The sequence below is a fragment of the Nycticebus coucang genome, chromosome 1 (assembly GCF_027406575.1).
Source record: "Nycticebus coucang isolate mNycCou1 chromosome 1, mNycCou1.pri, whole genome shotgun sequence".
NCBI classification, from domain to species: Eukaryota; Metazoa; Chordata; class Mammalia; order Primates; family Lorisidae; genus Nycticebus; species Nycticebus coucang.
This window is the reverse complement of record NC_069780.1, coordinates 132232532-132246655: the sequence shown is the minus strand read 5'-3', so window position 1 is coordinate 132246655 and position 14124 is coordinate 132232532. Positions and strand designations below refer to the sequence as shown.

At 39.6% G+C, this 14124-nt stretch overlaps 1 protein-coding gene across 3 annotated transcripts in view; it reads left to right on the top strand.

The window, feature by feature from the left end:
• Positions 1 to 14124, top strand: part of IQGAP2 (IQ motif containing GTPase activating protein 2) — a 362038-nt gene that overhangs the window by 280332 nt on the left and 67582 nt on the right. For all 3 annotated transcript variants that reach the window (XM_053588316.1, XM_053588306.1, XM_053588326.1), the window contains one exon: positions 2453 to 2623. In XM_053588316.1, the coding sequence (XP_053444291.1) occupies positions 2453 to 2623 (171 nt within the window). The remainder of the gene's footprint in view (positions 1 to 2452; positions 2624 to 14124) is intronic.

Sequence of the window (14124 nt, the reverse complement as noted above, 5' to 3'; positions counted from 1 at the left end):
GTTCCTTGCTTTGTCAGAGGTGGGTGGAAGGCCATGAAGAAATGGCAGAATAAAGTCAGGACAGTGTGAAATTTATGAAATAAGTTATGGTCAGAAGTAATCTTTCTGACTACCCAAAGAATGTGTAGCACCACAAATAAAGGTCTTCTGAAACCACAGACATTGCCAGTACCCCGTATTAGTGCAGAGTTTCACGTTCCAATGTGCGTTCACATCATTGTGGTCCCTAAATCATTCTGTAACTGGAAGCAAAGTAAACATTCTCATCTTACTTTTTTCTAGATGGAGAAACTGAGGCACGGGGTGGGTAAAGCAGCTACACTAATTCTCCAATTGCACAGAGTTCATAGACAGGTTCACTCCCAGTACTCCAATTTCTCATTTTGTATCTTTTCCACTTTCCCCGTTGTTTCTGACACAACCACCATGTGCCCATTGCTCTGAAATTAATCACACAAGTTGGAGGCTTAAAAAATTGATTTATTCTAACATAGGTATCCAGCTCCTTTAAAAAGTGACTACTGCTTCCAAGAGGAAATACTCTCAAAGGAATGTTCACCAATGCTTTGGACTTAAGATGAAAAGTTGGACCCAAAAAAGAAAATTGGTGGTGGATATAGGCATTTTAGTATTTTTAAAAGAAAATGCTGATGATAACTGAGTTCTCCTTTGGGGGGAAAGAAATAGAATACACAAACAGATTTTATGTAATCGCTAAAGGTCAGTAATATCAAAGATAGAGCACTGTAGCAGTATTGTGAACAGAATCACCGATATAGTATTTATTAAAACCTAGAGAAAAAAAGGTGGTCTGAGTTAGACAGTGCTACCAAAACTTCTTAATCATAAGAAAGTAGCTAAAGGGAGGCGCCTGTGGCTCAGTGAGTAGGGCGCCGGCCCCATATGCCAAGGGTGGCCGGTTCAAACCCAGCCCCGGCCAAACTGCAACAAAAAAATAGCCGGGCGTTGTGGCGGACGCCTGTAGTCCCAGCTGCTCGGGAGGCTGAGGCAAGAGAATCACGTAAGCCCAAGAGTTAGAGGTTGCTGTGAGCCGTGTGACGCCACGGCACTCTACCGAGGGCGGTTCAGTGAGACTCTGTCTCTACAAAAAAAAAAAAAAAAGAAAGTAGCCAAGAACATCATTTATTAACTAACTTCAGATGGTCACAGTTCTTATAATTTTTAAGGAAACAGCATTGTAGCAATGATTATCAGTGCTTTTTTTTTTTTTTGAGACAGAGTCTTAACATTGTCACCCTCAGTAGAGTGCTGTGGCGTCACAGCTCATAGCAACCTCAAACTCTTGCCTCAGCCTCCCTCCCTCTTGCCCACCACAACAGCTGGCTTTTTTTGTTGTCGTTGCTGTGGTTGTCATTGTTGTTTTAGCTGGCCTGTGCCGGGTTCAAACCTACCAGCCTGGGTGTATATGGTTGGAGCCCTACCCACTGAGCTATGGGCACCGCCCTTAGTGCTGTTTTTTAATGAAGTTATGGACCTACTAAAAGATCATATGCCATGATTGAAAACACATATCAAACTTTAAATCAGCAGCATCAAAGAGTTGAAATTTGGAATCAAAAGTTGCTCATGTGACATCCAAAGACGTTCCGGGTATAACTCATTGTTATATTGAGCATCAGTCGGTTATGATAATTAAACAGTGGAGGGTCTAACACTGTAAAAAAAAAAAAAAAGTTGTATCTCTTCTAAACAACCTGAAGTTAAATGAACACACACATAGTGCTTCTCTTAAAGTTGTTTATGCCTCTTTTATATGATTTCACTTTTACTGTTTAACCAACTATTGAGTCTAGTCTTTTCTAGTCTCCCAATGAACATAAAAGTACACCCGGTTCATAACCCACATGAAGTCTTCTTATAACCCCTTCCTTCTTGGTTCTCATTCCTCCAGATTCCTCTGCCTTTGACACCTTTCCCACCTCCTTTCCTTCTGTTCCAAGTGTTTTGTTTTGCCCCAGAGCATCGTTTTGAATTCTCCCCGGCTCACTGCAGGGATCTGCCTCCTCTGGCCTGGGGACGATGTGGGTGGGGGAGAGAAGCCTGAGGACCTCGAGGGCTCTTCTGTCTTTCCCTCAGCAGCCCACGGGAGTAAGGAGGCGATGCATGTTTTTACACCGATGATCCTTACCCTTTTTACGTTCTGTGGAGCTCAAGCCTCATGCCTGGGCCTTGCCAGCATCATCATACTTCTTCGCCTCCAAATCCTGAAATCATTCAGCCATGTTTGCCCCAAGCTCAGACGATTCCAAAATTATGTCACTAGAAAGAAGCTAAGCCGGTTCATCCCTTGGCTCTGATTAAGTCTGTTTTTAAACCAAGCCAAAGAGAGCCATTCATAACACTGTCTTAAAGATAAACTACCCAGACGCTATTTTAGCTGCCCCTTTCGCCTGATGTGTGAAGTGTAACCATAAGAACTATCTCTTGCCAGGATATTATTGAGGAAGTCACGGTAGGGTACATTCGTGAGAATGTGTGGTCTGCTTCTGAAGATTTGCTTCATCGCTTTCGAGCTGCAAGTACCGGAAACCCCCTTATGGAACAGTTTGAAGCTAGGAAATCATTTTTGTATGAACAAGAAGCGAATGTGGTCAAAATACAGGTATGTGAATCAGCTACCACTGGTTACGGAACACTGTCATATTCCCCTGAAAATGTTTTATTTGATGATAGGACACTCAACTGCCAGCATTGTAATAAATCTATGACTGCCGAGTGTGACTTAATCAGGGCCCTGTAGTCTACTTCACTGAGGCTTTAAGATGGGCAATATGTTGATAAGGAGTGACTTTTAATGTGTGGTCTTCTGGAACCTGTTCCAGAGCCCTCTTTTTTTTTTTTTTTTTTTTTGGCCAGGGCTGGGTTTGAACCCGCCACCTCCAGCATATGGGTCCAGCGCTCTACTCCTTTGAGCCACAGGCGCCGCCCGGAGCCCTTTGTAATTGTACAGATCCACCTGCTGCCAGCCTAGTTGGAGCCAAAGGGACACCTCAGAATCAAAGCCTGGTTTCTCTAAAAAGCAAGATCTCCATGTGTTACCTCCTACCTGACTCCGAGGCTTCGGGAGTTAGTTTTTTACTGGTTGGTGGATGCTGAGAGGCATCTGAGAATCTGTGCTCTTCTAGCCTGAAAGAATGGAAGAGCTAATGAAATCAAACAGATTTAGCATCTCCAAAAGTATCTCCTCCCTTCCACAATCTTTTCTTCTTCATTTAGGTCTGCAAGAGAAATCCTCATTTCCAAATTTTTTATTTTGAGTTATGCCTGAGCCTGTATGACTTGTTCGAACCTTCTGGTTGGCAGGAGAAAAACCTGCCAGATTGAGGTGTTGCTTCTTGTATCCCTCTGGCACCCTCCACCAACCACTGGCTTCCAGAAGGCTGCATGTTTGTCCTCTTGTCGTGTGTTCAAATGGATGCTTTCAGACACTGGCCGTGTTTGATGGGTGTGTCCTTTGGCCAATAGCTATGACATTTCCTAAATGGAAAGATTTTATGTTGAAGAGCTTCTTTTTTGTGGTCAGTCATGAACTCATCTGCTTTCTCCACCTAACTGCAAAGTCCAGGGAAGAAAATGAGTTTTACAAACGTTTGTCTTCTTGTGCCTTGCATGTGATAAGTGCTCAAATGTTTGAATTTGCTCAGAGATTAAGATATCAGCAAAGCAGAACTGGTACATTTTTTAAAAGAAGTTTGTACTGCAAATCAGACACTCAAAGTATTTCTCTAGGGCAGCCAATGACTGTCCCAGTTTATTCCTTTGAACAAATGATAGGTTGAATAAGTGAAAAAAAAAATGATAGGCAGGACACAGGAAGTGAACAACAGTCCCAAAATAGAATTGTCTGCACTGACACTATAGCTCTAAATTTGCACAGAACTCAGTGCCAGCCATTGTGATGCAGTTTGGACCAACCCCACACTCTCCAATCTCGAGGTGCTTTGCAGAGGTGCAGCTGGACGGCATCCGGAGCAGCCCAGGGTGTGATATTAGAGCTCAGTGCAAAAGTATGAGAAGGTTGGGGGAGGGATGGGAGTAATCATTTGGAGGCTTTTTCTTCCACCTCAGAAAAGGCAGGAGGATTGAAGAAGAAGCAGCCATCAAACTACAAAATCATCCCACCATGCTTTTTTTTTTTTTTTGCTTTTATTTGCCCTTCTGACAGTTTCCTAGCAAAGAGGGTGTGAGGTCCTCAAGTAAGTCTACTCACAGGCATGCACCCGAGGTGAATATGCAATGAGTAGAAACCTACTGACCGGTAAAAGCAGAAGATCATGAACCGAAAGGTGTCACGCTTAGTCTCATCTCTCACCAAAATGGCTAGTTCGCCCTGACTTAGGGGAATGTTCTTGGTATCTGAGAAGTTCTCCTACATAGAACAGCTCAAGATGTCTAAGTGGCTGAATTGGTCCCAGACATAATAGTCTTAACAAATTTGCAGGGAAATAAGAAGACAAAGCGCCTAGGCCAAGGCCAGCCATACACACCCTAGCTACACCACCCTCCCTACTCTCAGTCACCTGCCAAGGAACTGCACAGTGGCACAGAGAATGCAGTTGACCTCTAACCTCTGTCTCAAATGCTTACGGAATTAATCGGATGATGCCCAGGTCAATGGGGAAGGAGGTCCAGGAGAACTTACACAGCCACGTTACTTCTGAGCAGTTAGAAGGCGCTGAAAATTGCCTGAGTGAGTCATAAGAAGTCTGCTCATAAACAAAAAAGAAAACTGTGTTTCAAAAACAGAAAAAGGAATATAACTTACAAAATATAAAAGGAGTAAACATCTAGGCATACTCTTCCAGAAAACAGAAGAAAATTTTATACTGAAACAGCTTTTTACTTACAAGGAATTTAATGAGAAGTAGACTTATAGAAACAAGGCAAAAGAATAAAGTGAAAAGACTGGCTGACACCTAGGGAGAGGATGAGAAATAATGACATTGGGGAATGTAAATGAATTAATAACTGTACAATGTACAACAGACTCTGGAAATAATTAAAACCCATGTGGAGAGCCTAGGACAGAAGCTGAGAGAAAGAGGAGATGATTAAAAACACACTTCGTCATTGGGAAATTCTAATGCCAGTTAAAAGTGCAAAGTTGTGAGGACCGAACGGGATAATTTCCTAACAGGTTTTTCCCAATATGTGGCTCTTACATGCTCAATAGCAGTTAAAAAATGATGAAATGATTCAGAGGGCAGACAGTGGGGACCCATGGCCATGGCACAGCAGGAGATCAGAAGAAAACAAAAAGGAGAGGGGGAATAGATAACTATAATAAAAGGGTAATTGGTTTGTTTTTGTTTTTGGGGGTTTTTTTGGCCTGGGCTAGGTTTGAACCCGCCACCTCCGGCATATGGGGCCACAGGCGCCACCCGGTTGATTTGTTTTTAACAAAAGAAGCTACAATACCACTTTTTAAGAAAGGACATCATAGTGGCAGACACCAAAGCTTAGCCCTGGGAATCATTGTGTTACTGAACTTGAGGTTAGAGATTGCCTCAGTCATCCTGCCAAAGAAAGATAAACAAGCTACTCTGAAACAGCTTCAGACTTCCAGGAGCAGCAGCAGGGGCTGGGCTGAGGGGGAGGAGGTGACCCTGTTGACGGCTGTCCTGTTTTAGTATCACTGACTACTCTTTTAGATGGCTGGATCTTACCTTTGGGAGATGGGGAAAAGAAGCCAGTCTTTAGAGCTTTCTTGGCTAACCAAGAACGCACAAGTGTTTGTGCCTCAGAAGTTGGCTTTGGTAATTTGAATATCACTGTGCTGGGTACTCAGTTATCAAGCAAAGCAACCAGTTCATCCAGTCATATTTTTCAGAGGTTAATAGTTAAAAAACAGCAGTAGGGCAGTGCCTGTGGCTCAGTCGGTAAGGCGCCGGCCCCATATACCGAGGGTGGCGGGTTCAAACGCGGCCCCGGCTGAATTGCAAACAAAAAAATAGCCGGGCGTTGTGGCGGGTGCCTGTAGTCCCAGCTACTCGGGAGGCTGAGGCAAGAGAATCGCTTAAGCCCAGGAGTTGGAGGTTGCTGTGAGCTGTGTGACGCCACGGCACTCTACCCAGGGCCATAAAGTGAGACTCTGTCTCTAAAAAAAAAACATAAAATAAAAAACAGCAGTAACCTCAGGGTCTAGGTATTCTGAAAGACTTGGGGGTTTTTTTTACAGATGTTCTACACAGAAAATATATTTATACTACCAAAAAACAAAACAAATAAGATGGCTATTATAAATTTTCCCACAACTTCTCATACCAAAGAGAAGAATGAGACTGATATTTTTGTAAATCCTTGCCATCTGCAATTTTCTATAAAAAGCCGCGTCTAAATATCTTCATACTTTAGAATTGTGTCTCCTTTGCATCATTAACTGTTCCTTCCTCCCAACATTATCCCCATATTTGTTTATAATAAACAATCGGTAATTATAGAAGGTCTGTAAAATGTATGACTATGCATGACAGTTTTGTTTAAAAGAATAAGAAAAGTCACTCTTGATGAACTAAAACTTGCAGACTAAAAAAGGATAATACAGAATTGTGACAAATGAAATATGAGGAATGTAGTATTCTGCTTTTATAGACAAAATTCTATATTCAGTCAAGTTACCTTCATTTGGAAAGGTAACAATAAAGTATTTATAAATGGAGAAGGATTCCAGAAAAATCTACTAAGTAATAAGATGAAACATAATCAAATCTCAAGGCCACTACTCAAGGCGGTGAGGTTTTAATCTTTAGTTCAGGCAGTACCAGAGTTACGAATGACATAGGTTCTCTAGGTTTGTTCTTCAGTTGAATTTGTATGTAAGTTGGAACAAGTGTATTTACCTATTACCTATAATAGCCCCATTCATAAGTACAAGTTGTATGTCATGTCAGACGTTTGTAACTGGGGAACTTACTGTCATAGCCTCCGTTCATACGTGTAAGTTGTACATATGGCAGATGTTTGTAACTCAGGAACTGCCTGTTATAAAAGAATAATACAGAATGGACAAGTGGGGTCATTTCACCAATGCCAGAATGGTTCACTGTTGCATAATCTGTTACTACGACAGGTTATTTATTCAGAATGTTTGTGAATCAGAGTTACAGAAATTACAATTTAGCTAGTACCATGAAAGCAGAAAGAAGACTTGAGTTAATTTCCAGTGTGGTGTTTTACCTTTCAATATGGACCAAGGAATGTATAATAAACATCCACACAATCACAGTAATTCTGTGCTTTAAAACAGTGCTACCCGCCTGAGTATATGATCCATCGGGGGCATCACAACCAGCACATTACTGGTCAGATTGCTGTAATCCCCTCTCCCACAAGTAGAGTTCTCATCCCTATTCTCCTGTGGTGCTGTTTGGCTCTTTTGTGAACAATCCTTGATGGCATCACAAAGCAATTTCTCCCATCTTCTCAGAAGTGCCGCACCGTTAACAAGTCCCACATGGCATTTTCTAAGTGAATGATCAGTTACAAATCTATTTATTACTTAAAGTGTGGGCCTTATACTCAACTGTGCCATTTCCTAGAAGCTTGTTAGGAGTACAAAAATCTCAATACTTACCCTAGACCTACTAAATCTTAGTCTGCATTCTGACAAGATTCTCAGATGATTTTAGATTCACATTAAAGTTTGAGCAGCACTGTCAAGATTACTCCAGTTTTAAACTTCTGAATAATTTATATTCCTGTGTAATCCTTATCAGCGTAAGAACTTAAAGGAGGAAAAATTTCTCATCTCAGTAACTAGTACAAAAGCATTTGATAAAATTGTAACTAGACAAGTTCTTGTTTTTTTTTAATAGTTGCATTGAAATTTTAGTTTTTTGAAGAAATTGCATCTTTATAATAAAAAACTTTACAGTTCACATGTTAATATCTCTCTTATTGTATACACTATACCCAAAGTGTAGTATAATTTTATTGCTTTATATTTTTAGGGGGAAATAGTTCTATTGGTTGTATGTATATCTTGTTTCAGAAATGAAAAAAAAATGCTTAACTTAAAATTGAGGAAAGAATGTTTACTGTGTTCTAGGTACTCTGCTAAGCATTTATAGGTAAGATGGCTACATTACACTTGCTCTTGGCCTATGACCATATTTGTTTGCTTATTAAATTAGAAGTACTCTCTCAATTGCAGGCACCCTTTGCCTTCTGGCTTTTCCAGAAATTTTACATCTAAAAAGTCTCCATCACACCTTAGTCACACCTGGGCTATCATAACAAAATACGAGAGTCTTTTTTTTTTTTTTTTGTAGAGACACAGTCTCACTTTGTCACCCTCGGTAGAGTGCCGTGGCATCACACAGCTCACAGCAACCTCCAACTCCCAGGCTTAGGTGATTCTCTTGCCTCAGCCTCTCAAGCAGCTGGGACTATAGGCGCCCGCCACAACGCCTGGCTATTTTTTGGTTGCAGTTTGGCCGGAGCCGGGTTTGAACCTGCCACCCTCGGTATATGGGGCCGGCAACCTACCCAGTGAGCCACAGGCGCTGCCCAGAAGAGTCTTAAATAAACCGTTCTGGAGGCTCAGAGTCCAGGATTAGGGTGTTGGTAGGTGTGGTTCTCCTTGCTTGCAGGTGGTCACCTTCTCATGGTGTCCTCAGTAGCCTTTTATCTGTGCACATGTACCCCTGATGTGTCTTTCTCTTTTTTGTTTACAATTATCTTTATTATTATTTATTTTTGTATCTGATACAGGGTGAAAATGCAACTTTTCTACATTGATATACTGCATGTGGTGAGGTCAGGGCTTTCAGTGCATCTGTCACTGGAGTAATGAACATTGCACTCACCAAGCAAACTCCCATCATGCACTCCCCCACCCTCCTGAGTCTCCATCATCCATCAGTCCACACTGGGTTTCCACGTGTACACATTATTTAGCTCCCCACTTATAAGTAAGAACATGTGGTCATTTGTCTTTCTGTGTCTGAGTTGTTTCACTTAAGATAATAGCCCCTAATTCTGTCCACTTTGCTGCAAAAAGACATTATTTAATTCTTTTTTATGGCTGAATAGCATTCCATTGTTGATTTTCCATGGTTGATTTTCTATCTTCACTATTGTAAATAGTGCTGTGAGCAACAAAGGAATGCAGGTATCTTTTTGATATAGTGATTTTTCCTTTGGGTAGATAGCCTGTAGTGGGATTGCTGGGTTTTGTGGTAGTTTTGTTTTTGGTTCTTTAAGAAATCTCCATCCTGTTTTCCATAGAGGTTGTACTAATTTAGATCTCTACCAACAGTATATGAGTGTTCCATTTTCTCTGAATCCTTGTCAACATCTATTTTTTTTTTCTTTTTAATAAAATCCACCCTGATTGGTGTAAGAAGATATCTCATTGTGGTTTTAATTTTCATTTCTCTGGTTAAGTGTTGTAGAATATTTTTTCATGTGTTTATTGGCCATTTATTATCTTTGGAAAATGTCTATTCATGTCTTTACCCCACTTTTTAATGAGATTATTTTGGGAAAGGGTATTGAGTTGTTTGAGATCTTTAAAAATTCTGGATATTAGTCCACTGTCAGATGAATAATTAATAAATATTTTCTCCCACTTCACAGATTGTCAGTTAACTCTGTTAATTATTCCTTTTGCTGTTCAGAAGCCTTTTAGTGTAATCAAGTTCCACTTGTCTATTTGGGCTTTTCTGTGTTTTTGAGGTCTTGGTCGTGAATTTTTTACCACGACCAAGGTCCAGAAGAGCTTTTCCTAGGTTTTCATCTAGGATTTTTATAGTTTTGGGTTTTAAAGTCAAGTTATTAATCCATCTTGAGTTGATTTTTGTATATACTGAGAGATGAGGGTCCAGTTTTACTCTTCTTCATATGGTAATCAATACAATTTTCCCAACACCATTTATGAGAAAAAGAGTGTCCTTACCCCAGTGTATGTTCTTGTCCACTGTGTCAAAGGTCACTTGTCTATGAGTTTTATTTCTGGGTTCTCTATTCTGTTCCGATGATCTATGTGTCTATTTTCATGCCAGTACCATGCCGTTTTGGTTACTATAGTCTTACGGTATAATTTAAAGTCAGGTACTGTGATACTTCCAGCTTTATTATTTTTGCTTAGGATTGCTTTGGCTTTTTGAGCTCTTTTTTTGGTTCTATATGAAATTTAGAATTGTTTTTTATAATTCTGTAAAAAACGACATTGGTATTTTGATAGGGATTGCATCCTATAGATCACTTTGGGCGCTATGGTCATTTTAATGATACATACATAATATTCTTCCAATTTGTGAACATGGGACATTTTTTCATTTGTTTGTATCACTCACAATTTCTAGTGGTGGGGCCGCAAGAACAGGGATGCAAAGATGGTTCAAATCAATAAATGTTATTTATCACATAAACTGAATTAAGGACAAAAACTTTATGATTAGCTCAATAGATGCAGAAAAACATTTGAAAAATTCATGATAAAAATCCTCAGCAAACTAGGCACAGAAGAAGCATACCTCAAAATAATATAGACCATACACAACTAACCCACACCCAACATCATCTTAACAAGGAAAATTGAAAGCATCGCTTCTAAGAACAAAAGACAAAGATGCCCACTTTCACCACTCTTATGCAACATAGTCCTGAAAGTCCTTGCCAGAAAAGTCAAGCAAGAGAAAAAACTGAAAGATAAAAGGCATCCAGATTGGAAAAGGAGAAGTCAAATTGTCCTTGTACATTGATGATATGATCTTATACCTAGAAAATCCTAAAGACTCCACTAAAATATTCCTACATTGGAAAAATGAATCCAGCAAGTTTTCAGAATACAAAATTAATGTACAGAAATGAATAGTGTTTCTATACTCCAATATTGTTGTAGCCAAGAACCAAATCAAGAAGGCAATTTCATTTATAATAGCTATGAAAACATATAAAATATCTAGAATATATTTAACCAAGAAGGTGAAAGACCTCTACAAGGAAACCTTTATATTTCTTGTTCATTCCTATGCATTTAATTTTTTTTTCTATTTTGAATAACATCTTTTATGTTATTTTTTTTTGGCATAGAGAACATTTACCAGTTTTATTTTTATTTTATAATTAATCCCTTCAATGAACTCTCAATTCTAATTTTCAATTAATCCTCTTGAATTATAACTACTTTTTACAGTTTGAATTTTTTAATTGTAGATTTGTCATATGTCCTTAATATAAAAAACTACAGAACTTAAAAATCGTTTAGGTCTGGCTCCCACTTATGGGGAAATGGAGTACATGTATGAGGGCAGACAAGTAAGCTCATGAACTCATCCTACAAAAAGTGCTACTTACATCCTTGCTGAGTATCACTGTGGTTGTCTTTGGCGTATTCCCCTGGGGAAGCTATGCACCAATGGCGCCTAGTCCACCATTCAAAGCACTTTTTCTAGGATGAGTTTGCAATCTCAGTTGTCAGACCTCATGCTTTTCTCTATTCTTCTATCTAAGCTCCTAGTATTTTATATAAACAATCACAATATTCTGAATGGTAAAAAGGGAAAAAAGGCAGACTGACCAGGCAATCTTGGAACCCAGGGAATAACATGGTAATGTGTCTTTGGGGTGGTTTTCTTTTTGCCTCATATATTCCAGACTTGTAGCTGAAAAGGCTGGCAACCCAGAAATGCCATTGGGTGCAGGCAAAGCAATCTCCAACAAATCTGCTCTTTGTAGCCAGAGGACCAAAAAAGGAACAGTCTAGCAAGACAGAGTAACATTTAGACAATGACCACTCTACTCTAGTCAGATACCACAGAAGAAGCTATGGTCTTCCATGGCAGCAAAGTCTGATGGGGGAGTCTGGACTTTCACCCTTTGGACTGGCACAGGGCACCCAGAAACCTGTAGAATACGAGCCTCGTGCCCACTAAGCAACCCTTCCTCGCCCTTCTAGTGTGGTGTCAAAGGAGCCATGGTGGAGAGGCAATACTTTTACAATACTGGTGGTAATGAGGTCTTCCACTCAGTTGATGGAGGCTGTGTGGGAAGTAATAAGGAGATGCTCCCACACTCCCAGTCAGAGTGGTATCAGCAGAGAGCATCCAGAGTTCTCATCTCTACCCAGCAGTAATGAGGAGGACCACCTCCACATGGTGTCAGTGGAGGCCGAGTGGAGAACCTTGACTTCTACTCTCACCTGCCAGTGATGAGGCAGCACCACCTACTTCTCTTGCCAAAACAATGCCGGAGATGATCTTACCTGAATCAGCAAGATTAAATAAGATCCTGTAATACCTACATTGTTCAAGTTTTAATCACTTGGATTATTTGGATATTGCAATCACAATAATCACTTATGCCAAGAACCAAGAAATCACAACTTGAATTTGAGAAAACAGTCACTCTATTCCAACACTGAGATGTGAGAATTATCTGACAAGGATTTTTAATACAGCCATCATAAAAATGTTACAATAACCAATTACCAACTCATTTGAAACAGGAAAATGGTCTCAGAAAAGAAATAAAGAATGTAAAAATTTTTTAAAAACAAGCTAAGTTTACAACTGAAAAATACAGAAAAAAAATAAAAAAGTGAAAAACCACAGTGGATAGTCTCAGCAGCAGAATGGAAGGAACAAAGGAATTAATTGAATCAGTGAACTAGAGTATAGAACAATAGAAATTCCCAAATCTGGACAACAGACTGAAAAAATAATGAGCAGAGCCTCGGAATGGGTGGGACTATAACAAAAGATTTAACATTTGTGTCATCAAAATTCCAGAGGAGAGGAAAAAGGGGCAACGTTGACAAAGTACTTAAATGAAATCTGAAAAGTTCCAAAGTGTGGCAACAGACACAAAAACACAGATTCTAGGAGCTGAGCAAACCCCAAACAGGAAAAACTGAAAGGAATTCACAAAAGACAAAGAAGGAATCATGAAAGCTCTAAGATAGAAACAACTTAACCAATAGGAAGAAGACTCTTCTAATGATAGAGGAATTTTCGTATGAACTTACAGATGCCAGAAGGATGTGGCACATTTTTCAAGAGCTGAAAAGAAGAGAACTGTCAACGCAGAAAGGGGAAATTAAGAGTATCTGTCATCAGCAAACCTGCCCTCAAAGAATGGCTGAAGAAATGCAAAGGAAATGATAAAAGAAGGAATTTAGAAACATCAGGAAGGGAAAAAAATAAAGAGTAAAAATAAACATAAAAATAGCTGGGCTCACGCCTATAATCCCGCACTGTGGGAGGCTGAGACAGGAGGATTGCTTAAGCTCTGGAGTTCGAGGCTTGTCTGAGCAAGAATGAGACCTTGTGTCACTCATGAAAAAATTGAAAAACCCAGCCAGGCCTCACCACCAGCAGCTTCGGAGGCTAAGGCGGCAGGATGCCTACAGCCTGAGTCCGAGGTTACAACACCATTGCACTCTGCTAAGGGCATAGGGTAGAACTCTGTCTCCACCCAAAAAAAAAAAAAAAGCTAAATAAATAAGCATAAAAACAATACATTTTAGTTCTCCTTTTGAGTTTTTAACATTGATAACTGAAGCAAGAATTATAACACTGATGTGGTTCAGAATGTGCGTAGAGGAAATACTTAAGTTAATTGTATTATAAATGGGGCAGGGTAAAGATATGTAAAAGGAAGGTTTCAACCTTTTACTAGAGATCAAAATATGAATAAAAATGAAGCAGCAATTTTCACTTGTTATCAGCCATTAACATTTTTACTGGTTCTGTGAGACCATTAGGGATGTGATCTCCATCATAACTCTTTGGAGGGCAACTTTGACAGTACCTATCAATTTTTAATATCAAGTATTGACACAATAATCCCCTTTCTACTTATCTATTTTTGATTTCTTTTTATTAAATCATAGCTGTGTACATTAATGCAATCGTGGTGTACAATGTGCTGGTTTTATATAAAGTTTGAAATATTTTCATCAAACAGGTTAACATAGCCTTCACGGCATTTTCTTAGTTATTGTGTTAAGACATTTGTATTCTACATTTAGTAAATTTCACATGTGCCCTTGTAAGATGCACCGTAGGTGTGGTCCACCAATTACCCTCCCTCCTCCCATCCTCCCCCCTAGTTATCTGTTTTAATGGAAACATTTACACAAAATATATAATGGTGTGT